At 48.6% G+C, this 20,506-nt stretch overlaps 2 protein-coding genes across 2 annotated transcripts in view; both read left to right on the plus strand.

Annotated features, from left to right (window-relative positions):
- Positions 1–2,258: 2,258 nt before the first annotated feature.
- On the plus strand, positions 2,259–10,790 carry LRIT1 (leucine rich repeat, Ig-like and transmembrane domains 1). Its single transcript, XM_040624341.1, has 4 exons — positions 2,259–2,380; positions 4,421–4,887; positions 8,453–8,758; positions 9,817–10,790. Exons 1-4 carry the CDS (start codon positions 2,259–2,261, stop codon positions 10,788–10,790), a joined length of 1,869 nt encoding a protein of 622 aa, XP_040480275.1.
- A 6,117-nt stretch (positions 10,791–16,907) lies between these two features.
- The window catches only part of LRIT2 (leucine rich repeat, Ig-like and transmembrane domains 2), a 4,178-nt gene continuing 579 nt past the window's right edge, over positions 16,908–20,506 (plus strand). Inside the window, 3 exon segments of the mRNA XM_008696316.2 lie at positions 16,908–17,017; positions 17,545–18,326; positions 20,320–20,506. The exon segment at positions 20,320–20,506 is cut by the window's right edge and continues 1 nt beyond it. Coding sequence (XP_008694538.2) covers positions 16,908–17,017; positions 17,545–18,326; positions 20,320–20,506 — 1,079 coding nt within the window.

The following is a 20,506-nucleotide window of genomic DNA, read 5'->3' on the forward strand; positions in this document are numbered from 1 at the left end:
CTCCTTTGCAAGGTAAACAAACATCTTTTCCCACGGCTTGCATCTGTCTTGGTTAGAAGAATAGGTCATGGATCTGGCCTCTAGGGCTGCAGCTCCCAACTCCCACAGGGCATTTACGCTACACAAGCATAAAAGTCTCCCAAGGCACGAGCTTGAAACAGAGGGGCCGCTGTCCTAGTGGTCCCTCGCCCCGCTAAGAGCCTTGGCTGCTACGAATGAGAAGGAACGCATTGGCCGATGGTGAAATTTACATCCAGAAACACTGATCTAGAGTGATTTCACTCATTTTCAGATAAAGAAGCCAAGGCCCGGAGTTCTATCAGCAGTAGAGCTACAGTTTCGGCCCCGCTGAGAGCCAGGCACTGGGCTAATCGATCTGAGGATGATCCCTACGGCAACTCCATGAGTTAGAGACCACCAGCCTTTGCGTTCCCGTGAGGAAGCAGGCTCAAACAGTTAAGAATTCATACAGTGATTTGTGAATGAAGCTGAAACAAAAGCGTGATCTCCTGTCCCCAGACTCCGGGTCAAGCAGCTCATTCTATTCCATAAATGTTCACTTTCCGTGCTTTTCCCGCTGTGGGTCCCCACTTAGTCAAGCGTAAGCATGCCGCAGGGCTGAGCTGACGGCTCACATCCTCCTGGAAACTTGTTAACCTAGTTACCCCTTTTACCTAATTTCTATCTTGCATTGCTGGTTCATACCTATGTCAGGTTTTTTTCATGCCTACAAGATCACAGAAGCCTTCAAGGGACAAGGGAAAGCAGGACAGGGCCAGGAATCTAGGGTAGAGCTCAGTTAGGCCAAAGAGAGACAGGAAGACATCCCCAACAGAAGGCAGAAAAGGCGGAGTTGGGAACAGTAAGGGGGGCCCTTTTTGGTTTGGGGAGGAGGACGGGCAGGTGGGAAACATTGAGAAAATCATATTGGCTGGTTTGGAAGAGAGGAAGAGAGGGAAACCAACATTTCCTGGAAGCCAAGATTGTCAAAACAGGCCTGGGACTTTATGCGTGTGCTGGGGCCCTGGGTATCTGCTTGGTCACACTACTTTGGTCTAGGCTTTCCTAGGCCTATAGGTGTGAGGGACTGGGGAATCTTCTGGAAAAGCCGAAGGAGCCAGGAAGGGCAGGCTGGACCAGAGAGCAGAGCCTTGGGGTCAAACGTGAAGATTGAATGAATGAAGGGTGGTGTCTATGATGGGATGAGGTGGGAGGCAGGCAACAATCAACAAAAACTAAAAGTGCTTTCTCTAAGAACTTCTGAGATCCTGCTCTGGGACTTTCCTCAGAGTATGATAACCAGAGGAGAGGGACGCTCTCTGCCTTTACACAGAACACCTCACGCCTTTGTCATTGATGATGATGTCCACGAGGGCCTGGCCTGGACAGTGCGTCCTGAGACTGGATGTCCAGGGGGCATTCAGGGAGGCAGCTGCTTGCTCAGCAGAGTGAGAAAGTTCATGAGTCCATGGGACACGCCTCTGTGGTCTCCCCCAGATCTTCCCAATATCTTTAGGACCAGGTGCTTGTAAGTACCAGTGAAATTGAGTGGTTACCACTTAGGAAGGAGCTTCTATTACCACAGGCCATGAAATCAGGGAAACTTGGGGTGTTTGATATTCACAAACATGCAGAGTAGAGTCACATTACTTCCCTTTTTCAGATGATGAAGAGACTGTGTAACTTACCAAGGTCACAGCCTATAAATGGAAGACCTGGGATTTGAACCCTGACCCTTGAGCTTGGGCTCTTTCTAATGTCTTTATCACCTTCATCTCATTTCTTTTTCCCAAGAGAGAATTTCCAACGGCCCTCATCAGAGGCCAGGTCTGTCTTCATCTTCTCTGAGCCCCCACACCCCGGCAATCTGTGGAGCCCACCGGCCTGGCTGGCATGGGGAGACTTGGCAGCTGCACAGCCAAGCTGGCCGGTCCAGGAGCCACTTGCCCCTGGGTGGCTGCCCACCCGCCCCACCTTGCCACTCCCTGGCCTCTCTGGGCCTGGGGCTGTTGTCACGGAAGAGGATCCCCCGCCCTCACCCTCAGGGCTGAGTGATTCCAGGAGCAATAAGCCGCTGAGTGCTGTGGCCAGGGCTCCCCTCCCTAATCCCCAGTCTGTCCCTGTTTATCCGATGGCCTCAGGAGGAGGGGGGCGGGGAGGGCTGATGAGCCAGTGGGCAGCTGCTGGGCTTCCTGGGCTGGAATGACAGAGCAGTCCAGGGACAGGCCCCTGCCCGGGCTACAGAGGAGCCAGGAGCCATGAGGGTGGCAGTGGGCATGCTCTGGCTCCTGGCCCTCTGGGGGCACCCCAAAGCCCAGGGCTCCTGCCCTTCTCAATGCAGCTGCAGCCTCCACATCCTGGGCGATGGCAGCAAGGCCAGGTATGGCACCAGGTGTGCGGGATGGGTAGCCCCCCGCCGGCTCTGTAGCAGCTAGGCTGGGTGGGGAGGGCTGGATGCAGGGCCCCCAGAACATGGCTGGGTGAGACCTCCATCTTCTGGGCCCTTGAGACCTAGGTAGGGGGCTGGTTTGCTCTGCATTGTCCTCCAGCCAGCAAGGCATGGGAAGTACCAAGTCCTTTCACACATGGGGGTGGGGGTGGGGCACAAGTGTGCCCACTCCGGGAAATCCTCCCTGAGTCCTCTTCCAGGATCTGGTGGTGAGGAACCCTCTGAAGGGCAGGGGGAGTCTCCCCTTCCCTCTTTCTTTTCCTCTCCTTCCTTTCCTCCTCCCATTCCACCATCCTCCCTGTACCTCCCCAGCCTATTTTCTCCCAGGCCTCTTCCATTCTCTTGCCTCAGCTCCTGGGGGTACACAATCACATCCCAGGTATTTCTTACCATCTCACCCGTAATGCGACGACCTGTCTCCTCACTCTGGCCCAGCCCCCAGGAGCCATTTCTATGGGCTCTCTGAAAGACCAAGAGTGCCCATTCAATGCAACCAAGCACCCCTCCATCCTCAGCCTTTTCTTTCACTTCTCAAGCCCCACCTGAGCCCCGAGAGCACCTCCATCCTGTCCTCCTCCCCTTCCATGGGATGTTCCAAAGCCCCTGTGATTTGTGGACCCTCGCTCTGCCTCCATGGCCCACTCTCCTTTTTCTCTCTGGCAGTCTTCACACTGTCTTTTTCCTGACATCTTCAACTTATCCACTAATGACCATTGCATTTCCCAACTTGCTCAGGGATTTTAGCTCCTGGCGCAGAGCCTTTCCTACCATCTTTTTAACACTTTGGAGTTGCATTCTCCTTCGTCTTAGATGGGTGCCTGTAGCCGCTGATGGTTTCTATCAGGACAGCAAGTTATCAGTGTGACTCTTAAAGGATCCTGGCAATGGGTGTTGTTGGGTTGATTGGGCGCGAGGGGATGGAGAGAATGGAGAGGCACCCCCGAGAAAGGATATCCCACGTGGTCTGAAAAACAAGAACTCCATTCTCGACCCAAGTCTCTGATGCTTCAACTGATACGGATCAGCAGACCCGAGGATTCTCTCCCCAAGGAAAGCCAGGGCTGAGCCCTGAGCGGGCCAGGAGATAGCGCGTGGCGAAAGACAGTGACCAGGGTGATGAAGAGTGTCTGCTGTCCCTACCTCCCACAGAAAGCACCGGGCTCAAAGTCACACAGCATCGGGGACAGGCCTGGTCTTAGAACCCAGGGCTTAAAGAACAAGGTTTAGGAAGTCACTGTCCGGGCAGAAGGACCATCGCAAGGAGCTTGCAGTGCTGAAAGGCCGGAATTTGTGACAGTGGTCAGTAAACAGCATTGCACTCCGACAGGTGACAGATACGCACAGCGGGTACACACATGATCTCATTTAACCCCCGAAACCACCTTGTGAGGTGGAGTCCATTCCCGGAAACTGAGGAAATAGAAGTTATATAATATCTCAAGGACACATAGCCAGCAAGCAGAGAGGCCAGATGTGCCATTATATATATATATAATGTATATATCTATTTGAATTTATATTTATATATTTTTAATGAAGAAAAGCCAAAGCGGTCACAAAAATTGAGGTGTAATTTAACAAAGGAACACTTCTAACACCTACGTGCAGTGCCGCAATGCACAAAATCTCAGGATTTCGGAATACTCTTCACTTCAGTGCACAGCGGGTGGTGCGAGCTGTAAGGGGAGATAACAGTTTAAGCTCGGGGTCCTTCAGGCCGGTGACGAGACCAGGGGCCCCCTGGGACGCCCGTGAAAGGGTCGGAAAGCGAGAGCCGCTCCCCTCCGCGCCGAAGGTCAATCAGGCTCCCGGCCATGCCCAGGGCCCACCGCAGCTCCGAGCCGGGTTCTGGGGTCCGGTGTTCCCGTGCAGACCAGGAGAGGCCTCGCGAACGGAGGTCCGGGAGGGAGCGGGGGAGGATCTCGGACCCGACAGGACCGTCGCTCTAATGTCCCGCATTTCTGTGACCAGGACGGTGGTGTGCAGCGACCCCGACATGACCCTGCCCCCCGCGTCCGTCCCTCCGGACACGTCCAGACTGCGCCTGGAGCGGACGGCCATCCGCAGGGTGCCCGGGGAGGCCTTCAGGCCGCTGGGCCGCCTGGAGCAGCTCTGGCTGCCCTACAACGCCCTCAGCGAGCTCAGCGCCCTGATGCTGCGGGGCCTGCGCCGCCTGCGCGAGCTGCGCCTGCCCGGGAACCGCCTGGCCACCTTCCCCTGGGCGGCGCTCAAGGACGCCCCCCAGCTGCGGCTGCTGGACCTGCAGGCCAACCGGCTGTCCGCCGTGCCGCCCGAGGCCGCGCGCTTCCTGGGGAACCTCACCTTCCTCGATCTCTCCAACAACCAGCTGATGCGGCTCCCGCAGGAGCTGCTGGCCACCTGGGCTCACGTGCAGACTGGGCCCTTCCTTCCCGGTCACCGCACCAAGCTAGTGCTAGGTAAGAGGCGGTCTCCTCCACTTGGAGCCACCTTGGGGAGCCTGGGGGTCTTAGGCAAATTATGAAGCCTCTCTGAGTCTCTATTCCTTGCCTGAAAAATAGAAATCATGCCTGCCTTGTGGGTTCGAGTGAAGATTGGATGAGAGGCACACACTGGCCGCTTTGGAGCTCAAGCCGCTGCCAGTTCAAATCCCAGCGCTGCCTCTTACTAGCTGTGTGTCCCCGGGGAAATTGCTTAGCTTCTCTGTGCCTTGGTTCCCTTCTGTAAAGAGAAAATGATGATAATATCTATCTCAAAAGGTTGGAGTTGTGGGTAAAAAGACAGTCCTTAGCACACAGTAGGTACATGTGGCAGGCACAGCAATGTGCCACCCAGGTCCCCGTCAAAGTAAGACTGGCTGCCCAGCTTTTGCAGGCGCAGTCAGCAGCAGCCTTCAGCTGTCCGCCTTTGCTGCAGAGTAGCCTTGCCCGAGACCACCCACCCTTTCTGGGTACAGCCCCCATCCGAAGACTTGTGAGGTGGGAGTCTAATGCCCAGCCACTTGGCATGGCTATGATGGGCTATTTCAGCTCCGGAGTCCCCCAGGGGTTCCCTAGGCCCCCATTCCTCTCAGCTCCATGTCTCCCTCCTGCTTCCTTCCTTCCTTTCCTTAGTGAACATGCAGCATGCTAATCTTCATCTCAGGGTTTGCTTCTGGGAAACCCAACCTCCAACAATCTTCAAAGCATGTGAACACCCCCATCCCCTTGAGAGTCTCCTCGGAGCACTAAGTATGAAGACATGGCAGGAAGGTGGTCCTAGCTCTTTGCTCATTGGTCAGTCCTTATTGGCCATCTGCATTAGTGTGGTCCTGAAGCTTCCCTAAATGTCTTGCCCCCTCATAGAATTTGACCCTCACCACATCCCAGGGGTAGATAGGACAAGTACAATACCCTTTGTTTTACAGATCAACAAACACAACCTAGGGGTTAGTAAGTAGTGGTTATGTCTAAGGTTAGGTTTAGGCCTAAGTCTCATGTCAGGTAGACCGGGTCTCTTTCCTCTGTCCTATGTGGGGATGGGAACCTTGGTGGCATGGTGGCAGAGGGTGGGTGATGGGGAGTGGATGAGTAGTAGCAGAAGGGAGACTTCCTAGCGAGATGTGCCTGGAGTATGCCTTGGCTCATATGGGGTTCAGCACGAGGGGCTGGAGCAATCTTAGAATGGTTTGGGGCAGTTCCTGCCATAAGGCCCAGGAGAGTCTCAGGAGGAGGGAATATTTAGAAGCCTCACTGCCTGGAAGCAGGGCAGGGAACGGCAAGCCCCATTCCAGCTCCATCCACCCTGCAGACTTTCTCACCTGATAAAGGGTAACATAAAGTATAGTACTTACGTAGAAAAAAATATTTATTTGAAAACAAAATTTAATTAAGTGCCCTTGAAAAAACATTTTTTTAAATCTCCAGGTCATGCAGCGAGGAGAAGGCCCCCTGAGACTCAGTTTCCCAAAGCAGAGTTGAATGGGTTACACCAGCTGACCCCTCTCCTTGATTCCTTCTTGTTTGTAATGAACCAGTGGCCTACCAGGTGAACCAGATCTCTTTTCTTGCCCAAGGCACATGCATAGCCACAAGGATGACAGGTGGAATAACTCATTCCGGAAAATTATTAATTTTGATTTTAATTACATAACTCACACCTGGATATATGTAAACCTTTAAAGTATTACAGAAAAAGCTAAAGACTCTTTTGTTCCCTCTTCTGATTCCAGTTCCTACTCCCCCTTCTAACAGGTAGCCACTGTTATGTTTATTTGCATGTTCCCCATCTTTTAGAATGCATTTACATCATATCTATATCTATATGCACATAGAAATTCTTTGTGTTTTACATAAAATTTCATATTGTCTAGACCATAATGTATGTATCAACCAGCACTAACTTTTTCACTCAACAATATGTCTTGGCGATCTTTCTAAGTTACTACGAATGGATCAATTTCATTTTTTGTAAACTACCGCATAGTTTTCCATAGCATAGTGATACTACAGTTAATTTAGCCATTCGCCCTTTAATGGGCCTTTAGATTGTTTCCATTATTTTACTAACACCTATGATGACACAGAGAACATTCTTGACAATGCATCCCTGTGCCCGAAGACAAATGTTTCCCTAGGGTAGGAACTGAAAAAGGGATCCTAGGTCATGGAGTATGCACGTCAGATATTTTGATATGGGTCTGATAGTCTCCAAGCAGCTGGGCCAGCTCTGACCCCTCACAGTAGTGCGTGAGACCACCCATGGGTTGTTCCCACTCTGAACGTTTATTGTCTATCGATGTGGGGGTCTTAGCTCTAGGTGCTGGGAATAGAGCAGTGAGGTAGATGAAAATCTCTTCCCTCACGAGGCTAATAATGAAAATGGTTGGAACATTTAGCTTTTGCCAGTCTGAGGGGTAAAAGTTTCCCTGTCATCCAACTTTGCATTTGCATTAAATCTTCGGGGACTCTTTTAGAACAGGTGAAAGCCAGCTAGCTCATCACCACAGCGGGGCACTGATGATTCTCAGGGTACAGATGTGTCATTAAATGTGTTTAACCAATGACACAGGGTAGCAGCTGCCAGAGGGATGGGGTGAGGATGGGTGGGGGTTTACAGTATGCAGTAGTTTACAAAAAATCTTCCCAGCTTGTGTTCAGAGGGACCAGAGAGTCATGGATGTAGAAGCAGATGAATGTAACCTCCTCAACCCTTGACATTTCCCCTTCCAACTCTATCAAATATATGTATGTAAATAAATCATAGGCCATTGATTCTGAGACATACCATCAAATTTAATAACAATGTTTGAAGGATAAAAAGACACCACATTAAATGCATTCATCTCATATTTCAGAAATGCAAACATATAAAAAGGAATTGTGCCTTAGAAGTGAGGACACATGATACCCCTCTATCTGTAGAAGGCTTTTGGGCAGGGTGGGTACAGTGACCTACTTTCATCTTTATAAAGAAGTTCAATTTTAAAGTAAAGAGGGCTGGAGATATGACATAGGATTTGATTTCCTGGCCTCCTCACTCCTCCCCCTTTGAGCTTGTGCCAAAGGGACCATGGCTCAGAACAGTCACCCTCATTGCTGGGGTGATGCTGAAAGTGCCACATGAGCTGGGAGGACAGAGGCCAAGGGTCAGGGGTCATGAAATATTTTGAGAAATGGATTTTGGCACATGGTAGGGATTGCTGAAATGCTCACTGCCTGACCAGTAGCCTGAAAGGATCAGTCCAAGAATGGCAGCAGGAATTGCCAATTTTGTCAGCACGCTGCATGGCTGACCCAAATGCTTAATGTGATTTATCTGTATTTACGCTTATAGCACCTCTGAAAGGGAAGTACTGCTATCATTCAAGATTAAGAATCAGCCTTAAGGTTCCACAGCTAGTGAGGCAAGGAGCCGGACCTGGAGGCCAGTTCCGCGGACTCTGAGCTCAGGACATGCCTTATCTTCCCTAAGGGGGAAGAGGAGCTGGGCATGGGGATCTGAATATCAAGGGCTCACCTCTTGCCTCCCCTCTCACCCCTGCAGGGCTGCAGGACAACCCCTGGGCTTGTGACTGCCGCCTCTATGACCTGGCCCTTTTCCTGGAAGGCTGGGCCCCAAATCTGGCCTTCATAGAGGCCAGGCTGAAGTGCGCCAGCCCACGCAGCCTGGCCGGAGTGGCCTTCAGCCAGCTGGAACTGAGGAAGTGCCAGAGTCCGGAGCTCCGTCCAGGGGTGGCCAGTGTCAGGTCTCCACTGGGCAGTGCGGTATTGCTACGTTGTGGGGCCACCGGCGTCCCTGGGCCAGAGATGAGCTGGAGGAGAGCCAACGGGCGTCCACTCAACGGCACAGGTGTGCAGCTACAGGGACTGTACAGGCTGACGGGGGAGGTCGGGGGACAATGGTTCTCAAGCTGTCCTACGGGTTCCAGGAGCTACTCCATCCAGGCTCACCCTGGGAGGAACAAGATGCTGCCATTTTGATGGAAGATATTCTTAGTATATTTAATATTTAGAGTAAGTGTCCAAGTTGTAATTGTCAAGCCAGTATCACGAGGAGTAATTAACCATGTGAGTTACCATCTATTGAGCTCCTCTCGTGTTAAGTATATTCCTCACACAATGTCATCGAACTTTAAAGAACAACCTGATTATCCTTCTTGTTTTGTAAGTAAACAGACTCTGAGAGTCTACGTGCTTGGCTTACAGAGCACAGCCTGTGTTCTTTTTGCTGTATAGACAGAGATAGTTCATCTCCAGCAAGGGATGGTGGGGTTTGCAGGAGTCACGACCCACCTATGGGCAGAAAGGGGGGCCAAGGAGGAATAATTTCTTAGTGCCTGACCACAAAACCTCATGTCTATCACCATTTTCTTCGGTGTCTCCTTCAATTAGGTTGGCAAGTGTTGCTCTAAGACTGAGTTTGAAATCAATTGACAAACGAAATTGGATAAGGATCTCCATTATGTAAAACAGAGTTGAAAATGCTAGGATTGAGGTGGCAGTGGGTCTGGACAGGGTGGCCAGGCACTTCCAGCTGGGCCTCTGCCTCATGCTCACCCTGACCCACCTTACCACCACCCCCCCACAAGCGCTGCCTGCTGCCCTGAGGAGTCCGTTCCGTAGGACTCCAGGGCCCTGAAGAATGTTGCTTGAACACCTCAGATTTAGAAGACAGATCACCTTTAGACTTGGCCTGAGCCTAGGTCTTCCCGCTTTGAGCCCCGGTAATCTTGATGCCCTTGGCTAGTCTAAGAAAAGTTGAATGACTCCCAGTGTTTTCTCGGGAGGACAAGGTCTGCTGTGTATACAAGAGCATGCACAGTCCAGGGGCTGTGAACTTGGCCCTGGCGGGAAGCTGGGGGCTGACAAACCCATTCATTTTCCCATTTATGCCTTTTCCCCCTGCAGTGCACCAGGAAGTCTCCAGCGATGGCACGAGCTGGTCACTGCTGGGCCTGCCTGCTGTGTCCCCCCTTGACTCTGGAGACTACGTCTGCCAGGCCAAGAACTTCCTGGGCGTCTCTGAGACTGTCATCAAACTGGCCATCACTGAGCCTCCGGCTTCCACGGAACGGAGTGGGAGCCCAGGGGCACTGTGGGCAAGGACAGCCGAGGAGGCAGAAGCTGCAGCATACAACAAGATGGTGGCCAGGCATGTCCCTGACATCCCTGGACCTGCTGTCCTGGCCACTGGGCCCCCTGTGCCCAACATGAAGGGGGAGCTGACCCTCCAGCACTTCCAGATGGGGATCCCAGGAGAGCGCACGAGTGGGCCGGCAGGACGCCAGGAGGCCCGAATGGTGAGGTCTCTCAAGGTGGTGGGAGACACTTACCAGAGCGTGACCTTGGTGTGGAAGACGCCCCAGGCCGGGAACACGACCTCCTTCAGTGTCCTCTACACAGTCTTTGGGCAGCGCAACATGCGGCGGGTGGCTGTGCAGCCTGGGAAGACCAGCGTCACCATCCACGGGCTGGCACCCAAGACCAAGTACGTGGCGTGTGTCTGTGTGTGGGACCTGGTGCCCCAGAAGGAGCAGTGTGTCATCTTCTCCACGGACGAGGTGGTAGATGCCGAGGCCACTCAGCAGCTCATCAACGTGGTGGTGATCAGTGTGGCCGTCGTCATCGCCCTGCCCCTCACCGTGCTTGTGTGCTGCGGGGCTGTGCAGCGGCGGTGCCACAAGTGCCACACGGGGGGCGCGGCCGAGGCCACGGGGGCCTACGTCAGCCTGGAGAGGCTGGGCCACAGCGAGGACGGCTCCGAGGAGCTGTCCCAGCACAGCCTCAGCGAGGCCGACAGGCTCCTCTCGGCCAGGTCCAGCCTGGACTCTCAGGTCTTGGGCACCAGGGGTGGCAGGCGGATCAATGAGTACTTCTGCTGAGGGGCGCGCTCCCCTCCAGATGCCTGCACACCTGCTCCGGTCCACTCTCCCTCTGCTCCTCCCACCTGCTTACTCTGACACCTGGGTCCACACCCACCCACTCTTGACCGCCCGGGTAGCTGCTTCCTTGTACATTTACACACAGCGACAACCGCAAACACTTACTAAGCACTTACAGTGTGCCAGGACGTATTCTAAGTGCTTTATGTACATTAACTTAATTCATTCTCATCACAGCCCTTTGCAGCAGGCCCTTCGTGTTCTCCCCATTTTCCTGGAGAAGAAACCGGGGGATTAACCAACTTGCCTGTATCAGTCAGTTTTTTCTGTATAAGAAATAAAAACAAAATCTCAGCAGTAAGCAGCAATAAGCACTCATTTTCACACAATGACAGGGTTGACCGGGGTGGCTCTGCTCCATGAGTTCTATTTGGGGCCCAGGATGGAGAGTCCGTGGCTACTTGGAGCAGACTTCTTTCTCGGAGGGGTCGGATGATATCAGAGGAATGAGCAGAAATACACGTGGCTTGAGAACTGGCACGCTGCCATCGCTGCCCATATCCTACCTGACAAAGCGAGTCCCATGGCCAAAGCCAACTTCCACAGAGCTGCGAAGGACATTTCTCCCAGGGAGGTGACGGTGGGGCAGGAAATAGTTTGCTGAGCAGTGATCTGATCTACCACCTTGTCCACAATGTCCACAGCTAGAAGGTGGCTGGAATCTGGACCAGGAATGGATCCTGGAGTTGGCAGTCCTTGCCACTCCCCTCTCCGGTGTCTTGATTATGTTTATGCGAACTCATCGACACTCACACACACGATGTCTTTACACATTAGCCACACTGTACAGTCATATACACAGAGAGACACCCGCTGTGCCCTCCCTGTATACACTTAGGGATTCTAACATTTTTCCTCTGGGTGCCATTCTGCCTAGATCATCATTTAATTTTCAATAAATTCTATAGGTTTGGATAATGCCAAAGAGACTCCTGCTCATTTACTCTTAGTCTGGAGGAATCTGAGTCTGAGAGGCCGTTCATGGTGGGGTGCACAGTACATTCAATGCTGTGGGGCACACGGCTCACCTCTGTCCCCATGTAGCAGTTATTTGACTGAAACTTACCTGGGTTCCTGAGGGTGTCTCAGGGCCTTCAGGAATTATTCAGGAATTTCCCATTTCACAGTGGGATTCCTGTACAGTTTGCTTAAAACTGGGAAACCGCTGAGATGTTGTCTCTGCCTGCAAGTGAAGGTGAGTGTTCCCAGCCAAAGGGTCAAGGTTGTGTCTTGTCTGCAGGACTGAGCTCTAACAAGGGAAGCATCCAGGGTGTTTGGTGCCAAGGTCATTGGATAACAACTGAGGAAATTTGGGGACAGCAAGTGATCCAAGGAAACTATTTTGCTGGTATCAACTAAGAGACCCCATATTGTGTTGAACCATTGCCAGATATGAAACAGTGTGATGTAATGATTTCTTTTTTTTTCTTAAAGATTTTATTTATTTATGAGAGGGAGAGAGAGAAGAGGGAGGGAGAGAGAGAGTGAGCAGGGGGAGGAAGAGAAGGAGAGGGACAAGCAGACTCTGTGCTGAGTGAGGGGCTCAATCCTAGGACCCTGAGATCATGACCTGAACTGAAACCAAGAGTCAGACCCTCAAACAGCTGAGCCACTCAGGTGCCCCAATGCAGTGATTTCTAAAGTTACTGTACTCCCTCTCACATTTACAAAACACCTTGCAACATATGACCTTACAACATATTTTCCTGTTTTCTTTCATTTGATCTTTATAACAACCCATTATGGAGGCTGAGCTGCTTGATTTTACAGATGAAAAAACTGAAGCCCAATGAGTTGAATAATTTATAGAGGGTAGTGTTCAATTTTTCTTAGAGGGTCTAAGCCTTTGATAACTTTCTGCCAGGCTGCGGGTCTTTATTCAGTGTTGATCTCTGAGATGCAATCTATAGCAAGTTCACTATGGAAATGGATTTTTTCAAGTCATTGAAAACCATAAGAACCATAAGACTACCAGTACACTTGAGCATGGAATTTCCATATAAGAATATTTTCTGTCCATCACCTGGAGGATACATCTGACTATAACTTACGGGCCATAGCCATTGGTAAGAGGAATTATTTGGTTGGAAGATGACAAAACCACTGTCTACATCATGGGTCAACAAACGTATAACCTGCAAAGAAAATCAGATTGTAAATATTGTAGGCTCTGTCACTACTACTCAACTCCTATGATGGAATGTGAAAGCAGCAGTAGACAATATATAAGTTAATGGGCATGGATGTATTCCAATAAAATGTTATTTACAAAAACAGGTGGCAGGCTAGATTTGGGTCCCAGGCTATAGTTTTCCAAACTCTGATGTAGATTTATCAAGGTATTTCTGCTGTTGAGACCCAAGCCTCAATTCTGATTGTTTGATGTATGAGATTGATGGGCACTCCCCAAATTAGAACAAATATAAGTGCAATAGATTATTGACAGAGCCAAACAAGATTGAGCAATTATTGGCCCAAAGACAACTAACATCCAGTCAGTTTTATTAAACCTTGTTTAAAGAAAATTTTAAGAATTGATAGCAAGAATTTGTTAGTATTTATCCAAATTCATGTGAGTGTGTGTGTGTGTGTATGTGTGTGTCTGAGAGAGAGTTCAAACTTTTCAATGATTCATTAAGACCTACTTTGGTGGTCTTGATGGAATGACCCCCAAGATGGTCAGCATCCTAATACCCACCTGTCAGTCTTCTTTTGTGTGTTCTCTTTTCCCTTGTTTGCTCTTGTAGAGAAGAATCATCCTGGATTATGCTCATGAATGAATATTCATGTAACTGGAAAAAATGAATTCCCATTGTGAAAAAATAAAATGATGTCTGGTTTATATATTGGTCTTTTGGTATATGAGTCTGGTTAGTATAAGTTGGCCCCTGAAAACCTGCTTAGAGTCCAGGGAAAATAATTTCTGGTCTCCCAATGATGAAAACCAGCCTGCACCACGGTGATCCTACAGCATGCTGTCCTTGGAAGCCTTGTTTGGATGTTGATTAAAATTGTGGCATCTCCATCGTGTCTTTTTCTGACTGCAACATGGTTATATTCCTTTTGACCTAGGGAGAGGGTATGTCCCATGTCACTTAACTCAAGTTACACATGTAGATTGTAGGGTACAAAAGGCAAGTAACAGAAATTGTATCCTGGAAAGTGGATGTAGGCTACTGAAATTAGGCTATCACTCAAGGGACTCAGTTAACAGTGTGTTTAGAGGTCCTAGAGCTGAAATTTTTGTTTTAACTATCATATAATCCAGTAGAGACAAAAATAAACTTAAAAGTACTTGACCATGTTATTTGATGGCAAAGGCATTGTAGTCAGGATAGGTTAGGCTGATGTTATGCTACCAATTATTCCATTTTGGTGGCTTAACATAGAAAGATTTATCTCTGCTTTTACAGAGGTCTTGAGTCTGTGGGGAAGTGTGGATGGAGGGAGGGCTCTGCTCCATTTATTCACTCAGGGACCCAGGCTGATGAAGACTCCACCATCTGGAATATCAACAATTGCTGTAACAAGGGGAAAGAGAAACTGGAGAATCACATAGGGACTTTTAAAACATTATTTTCTCTAACATTTCATTAGCCAGAATATTAGTCACCTATTAGTCACCAGCCTGCCTATTTTAAGAGAGCTTGGGAATGTAGTCATCTGTGTGTCTATCACAGGCATGCCACAGAGCATGGGTAGCCAGGAAGACATCTCAGATATGGTTGGCAGCAGAGGGAGGAGTGAGGGAAGAGCACCAGCTTGAGCAAGAGGGAAGACAGCATGTCTGCTTCTTGATATGTCACCTATTTCTCTGCCTGAGCCATCCCAAAGCTCTACTGACATTGGGGTAGCATTTTCCGATCGAATAGATAGAAAACTGTCTTATTAAGCTTCTATTAAGACTAGCCAGAGAACCACCAGCAAGAAGTTAGTTATATCTAATTGTTTCATAAACAGAGTGACCCCCCTCTCTGACGACTATCTCTACCAATAACTCTAAGCACCAAGTTCCCTGAAAACATCCTGCAGGAAGGGAAATGGGGGTGTCATATTCTCAAACCCCTTCTCCTTGTTGTTAAATCTCTTGAGTTTAGGGACACCACCTAGTTATTCAAGGTAAATGACATAACCCAGCTTAAATTGTCCCGGTCACTTGCCTTAATTGACAACACAGCTACACCCCTGTGCCCATATGCCAAATAAGAAAACCAGAAGATGAGGGGGTCAGAAGAGGAGAAGGAGCAGTGCAGAAGAGGCCTGCATAATTCCAGAGATGACATGCCAGTGGATGTTTTCTCAAGCTTTCAGCAAACTTATGGAAGATTAGGTTCAGCTGGATTCATTGGAAGAGGTTAGCATGGGATGAACAGAGAAGAAATTGTGGGGGATGGAGATCTCTTTAGGTCCTTATATTTTGAGGTGAGAAAAGAATTCACTAGTGGGTTGTGATGCAGTCATTTGAATCACATTTTTTTCCAAAAAGCAAGCTTGACAAAATCTTGGCCAACCTGGTGCAAGTCTCTGGAGTGAGATCAGAGTAGCTCCCAATCAGGCCAAACCCACTGGGCCCTTGGGCCTTCTTCACCCTCAATTGTTGTATATGGGTTGCTTTGGGAAGGGCATGATCTCATGCAAGCAATCTTTGCAGCTGAGCACGGACCCATTCCTTGAAGGGGGTCTAGACTGCACATCTCCATTTCTAGCACAAGCTTTGCACCCATTGCACTCTCTTTGTTTTGATTTTTACCTTGAGAGGACTTCAGAGATCTAGCCAGATTGTGGATCTAGAAAAGAAACTCGAACAAATATATCTGGCTTGGATGGCAAGCCTGGAGTGTAATCAGCTTAGTTGGTGACCCATTTCCCCCATCACTGGTTAACTACTAAGCGGATTTTCTTCCTTGAGGCCTTTTGTAGGGTATAATGTATATCATGAGTCTTAGGGGAACTCATGGAATGTCAATGTTCACCAGGAAGTACCCCAAGTAATAAGGAAGTAGACTATGCTGCTCCTCAAGAGTCTGTTGGTGTGGGAAGGGAATTAACATAACTACTGTATGCTAGGTACTTTATTTTATACAGCCTCAAAGTTTCCTAGAAACACTATGAAGCATTTATTAATTTCCTCACTTTGCAGAGGAGAAACTGAGACTCATGGAGGTTAAGTGACCTTCCAAAGATCTCAAGACAAGGAAGCATCAGCTAGAGAGAAGACTCCATGGCACAGGGTCTAAAAAGTTTTTCCCACCAGTGAATTCCCTTGCACCTAGAAAGTGTGTGCAGATGGCCAATAATTATTTGTTGAATGATTAAGGAGTGGCAGAGCAAGTATCCAAAATCACATATATCTCACCTTAAAACATAAGTCTCTCATTTTTATCATGCGAAATACACAGCATTCAAGTTGTGAGATCCAGGATAAGAAACACACTTTTGCTTAATCAGAAAATGCAGTCTTGTGGCTTAACCTCTGCACTATGATGCTTCTCTGACTTTGCTCATCCATGTGGCAGAGGCAGCTGTCTTAATGCAGTATAGGAATGAATCCATCACATGAGGTGTGGGGAGAAAGCCAGTGATGGGAGTGGTCACATCTTTGTCACCCACCATCTGCATTAACTTCTAGAGAGTGGTTGAAAATTCGAGCTTTCAGGAGTCAATTGTAATGGATGAAGAATGAGATGAATTCTGGCCAGATAACCGGAACCACAGTGCTCACAGTAGTATTACCTGCTTGTTTCTCAGATCATTTTGTAAGAAACTGAAGGAAGGCAGTACGAGTGCTGAATAGGACAACTGGCTTAGAGTTTGCTTTCCAGACTTAAGAATCAGACAAAGGGTGAATTTTGTGATCTTAGTTAAGAGACATATCTCCCTCTTCATGAGTTCTTACTGAGCTTGTGATCTGGGCCATAACAGAACTCAGAGCATCCAGGGGCTTTGCCACTACTGTGCTGACCTACATCACCATGGATTACCAATAATAGGATTTGCCACTCGGAAGCTTGGACTATACTTATTCGAAACTTGCAAGGTAGTTCCTTACAGAGGAATATGGCTTCAGTTTCTCATTATTTCCTGCTAGTTCTGGTCTTTCTGGATTCACACGCAGCTCAACCATCCTGTCTGCCAGGATGTACCTGCTCAGAGGACAGTTTCGGCAGGTGCGCTGTGCTGACAGGATGCCAGGGGGTTGTAGGGGATGGGCTTTCTTTGGGGATGATGTGGAGTGGGAACAGGCCTAGATTTGGCAGGAAATCAACAAAATCTCTAGTTAGTGCTGAACTTTGGAGAACTGTGCACTTTTACCAAAATGGGTCTCTTTTATTTCATGTGAATAATATCTATTTTTTCTTTTAATTCATACATTTAATGCCAGAATAAACCTGTTCTCACTTCCCTGATGTTCATCTATTTTGAAAGATATATGTATTTATTTTAGGAAGAGAGAGAGAGAGTGTGTGTGTGAGAGAGCATGCGTGAGTGAGGGGAGGGGTAGAAGGAGAGAGAGAGGTGAGGTAGACTCCCTGCTGAGCTGGGAAATCAATGCGTGGCTCGATCTCAGGACCCTCAGATCATGACCTGAGGGTAACCAAGAGTCAGTCGCTTAACTGACTGAGCCACCCAGGTGCGTCACCCCCTCTCCCATGTTCATCTTAAAGCTTTTGCGCTTTTGTGGTTTCTTGTACAGGGCTCTGCAATGCATGTCTCTCTCTTTGGGAAAGATCCCAAAGAACCATCCTGAAGAGTTAAAGCTGTTGAGAATTGAAAATTCACCCTTATTTGAACTGCCCCGAGGGTCCTTCATCAACATGAGCACGTTGGAATACCTTTGGCTTAATTTTAACAATGTCACTGTAATACACCTAGGAGCCCTGGAACACCTGTCAGAACTGAAAGAGCTGAGACTGGAGGGGAACAAACTCTGTTCAGTACCATGGACAGCATTTCAAGCCACTCCTCTCCTGAGAGTCTTGGATCTCAAACACAACAGGATTGATGTGCTCCCTGAGCTAGCTCTTCAGTTTTTGGTCAACCTGACCTACCTTGATCTATCCTCCAACAGACTTACAGTTGTATCCAAGAGTGTCTTCTTGAACTGGCTGGCCTACCAGAAACACCAGCAGCCTGGCTGTGGAGCCAAGATTCTCTCCAGCATGGTGCTGGCGCTGCATAACAACCCTTGGCTATGTGACTGTCGCCTACGGGGACTTGTCCAATTTGTAAAGTCCATCAGCATCCCGGTCATCCTGGTGAATTCCTACCTGATATGCCGACGCCCTCTCTCCAAGGCAGGGCAGCTTTTTCATGAAACTGAGCTCAGTGCTTGCATGAAGCCACAGATCTCAACCCCCAGTGCCAGTGTCACCATCCAGATGGGACAGAATGTGACCCTGAGATGCCTGGCACGGGCCAGCCCTTCACCAACCATTGCATGGACTTATCCCCTGAGCATGTGGAGGGAATTCAATGGTAAGCCACAGGCACGTCTCAGTGTTTCTGGGGGAATAGTGAGGTCTTACAGCAACCCTACCCTCAGTAGGGAGGTTCTAAATTGGATCAGTGGTGAAGTAAGGGTGCGGGTAAGATTGGGATGGGCCTGAATTACACCCACCACAGCAGGAAAGTTTCCAAGATAGTGTTCCACTATTGGCATGATTTTAAATGGTTGCATACAGATCCCTATGGGATGTGTGTGTGTGTGTGTGTGTGTGTGTGTGTGTGTGTATCCATATGTGAATATATATATTGGAGTTGACTTGATATAGTGTATAAATATTATAAAATTCTATGTGAACAAATATGTTCTTTGAGAGTCTTCTAGATGCAAAATACTATACCATGTATTTTTAAATCATAGAATTTCTTACTAGGACTGATTCTAGATGTTATCTATTACTTATTTCCTAAAATTCCTGGAGCAGACTCATTTGGGGTACTTGTTCGAAATAAGATTTCCAGGCCCCTGCCCTGGAGATTCAGATTCCCTGTGTCCAGGGGAGGGCCTGAGAATAATGTATATTAACAAGTGTTCCCTCTTCTTCCCTCCTCCTTCCCATGTAATTCTTACCATTGGGATAGGTTGGGAATTCCTAGATATTGACTGAATTTTACACTTCCCACCACTGTGTTGTTCAGACCTTATTGGCTTGAAGTTGTAATACTGGGACCCTGGGCGAGGAAGTGACCTCCATGGGACCCACCACTGGGATTCAAACCTGCCTCTCATGTCCTGAAACTCTATGCTCTGTTTTCATACCTCAGCTGGAATCACCTTTAATGCTACCCTGAAGGGTTGGGACACATCACAAGGCCAGGGATGACCTCCTTTGGGATATCTTAAAGTTGTCTAGAAAACAACTAGAAATTGGAGTAAAACTTGAGAAATATAGTCAGTTACCCATATATTTGTTATGCATAGTGACAAACCGCTGGGAGACTTAAAAATACCTAATGAACTGAACTGTTGACTTTTCCCCCATCATTTTAATCACATCTTATTGGGTTGAGATTAAATACCAGTGAAGGAGAAATGTAGGATTTATTGTTGTAGCATCTTGAAGAACAGTGAGATGCATGCACATGTTTTTTTAATGCTCTGTAGCCAGTTTCTTTGGTACCGTGTTATACATAATTCTCTCAGTAATAACAACAGCTCACACTGAACACTTACTATCAAACTTAGGGAATGAGTACTATTATCATCCCATTTTACTAATGAGGAAATTGAAGCCAAGAGAATCTAAGCAACTGGTCCAAGACCATATACTTAGCAAGGGATAGAATCTAGGCATTTGGCTCCAGGCTCTGAGCCTCTCTATATCTGGGAGATAAAAAGGCAATTCTTTTAAATATTTTTTTAAGATTTATTTTTTTTATTTTAGAGAGAAAGAGAGAGCACAAATGGGGGAGGGGCACGGGGAGAAGGAGAGAGGGGGGAGAAGCAGACTCCCTGCTGAGTGTGGAGCCCAACACGGGGCTCTATCTCACGACCCCGTGATCATGGCCTGAGCTGAAACCAAGAGTAGGATGCTTAACTGACGGAGACACCCAGGCACCCCAAAAAGGCAATTCTTGAAGCTCACAATATCACACAGTTGCAAGGGATCTCCCCAAAACCATGCTGTTAGCACAGCAAGGCTTCCGGTGGTGGTTTGGTGGGAGCAGCTAGTGAAGTTGGAAGTGGGGTCTTTATAGGCAGAAGAATGAGGTTCCAGATCAGTCACTGCCTCTGAACATCTCTCACTATGGGCAAATTGCTTAATCATTCCAACCCTCAACTTCTTATGTATAAAACTGGGTGCTTACCTTACAGGGTTGCTGAGAGGCAAATACCGGGCACCAACCACACGCTTAACAAATGATCACTTTCAGCTTAAAAAAAAATAACTGGCATTGCTGAACACTGTCCAGCTTTCTATCAGAGACGTGTTTATCAGAGCTGTGTCGCTCTCTCTCCACCCAGTGTTGACGTCGTCTACTGCAGAAGATACTGCTCTGTCGGAACTGGTCATACCTGCCGCCCACCTGGTAGACAGAGGCAATTACACCTGTGTGGCCTCCAACTCCATTGGCAGGAGCACCCTCGTCATCTCCCTCCACGTCCAGCCCGCCCAGGCCCTGCCTGCACCCCATGCTCTCTCTTTCCCTTC

The sequence above is a fragment of the Ursus maritimus genome, unplaced genomic scaffold (assembly GCF_017311325.1).
Source record: "Ursus maritimus isolate PB19 unplaced genomic scaffold, ASM1731132v1 scaffold_7, whole genome shotgun sequence".
Taxonomy (NCBI): domain Eukaryota; kingdom Metazoa; phylum Chordata; class Mammalia; order Carnivora; family Ursidae; genus Ursus; species Ursus maritimus.

Coding starts and splice junctions, on each gene's coding strand:
- LRIT1 (XM_040624341.1), top strand. CDS start 2,259: ATGAGGGTGGCAGTGGGCATGCTCTGGCTCCTGGCCCTCTGGGGGCAC. Junction 2,381..4,420: donor GGCGATGGCAGCAAGGCCAG/GTATGGCACCAG, acceptor TTCTGTGACCAG/GACGGTGGTGTGCAGCGACC. Junction 4,888..8,452: donor CCGCACCAAGCTAGTGCTAG/GTAAGAGGCGGT, acceptor TCACCCCTGCAG/GGCTGCAGGACAACCCCTGG.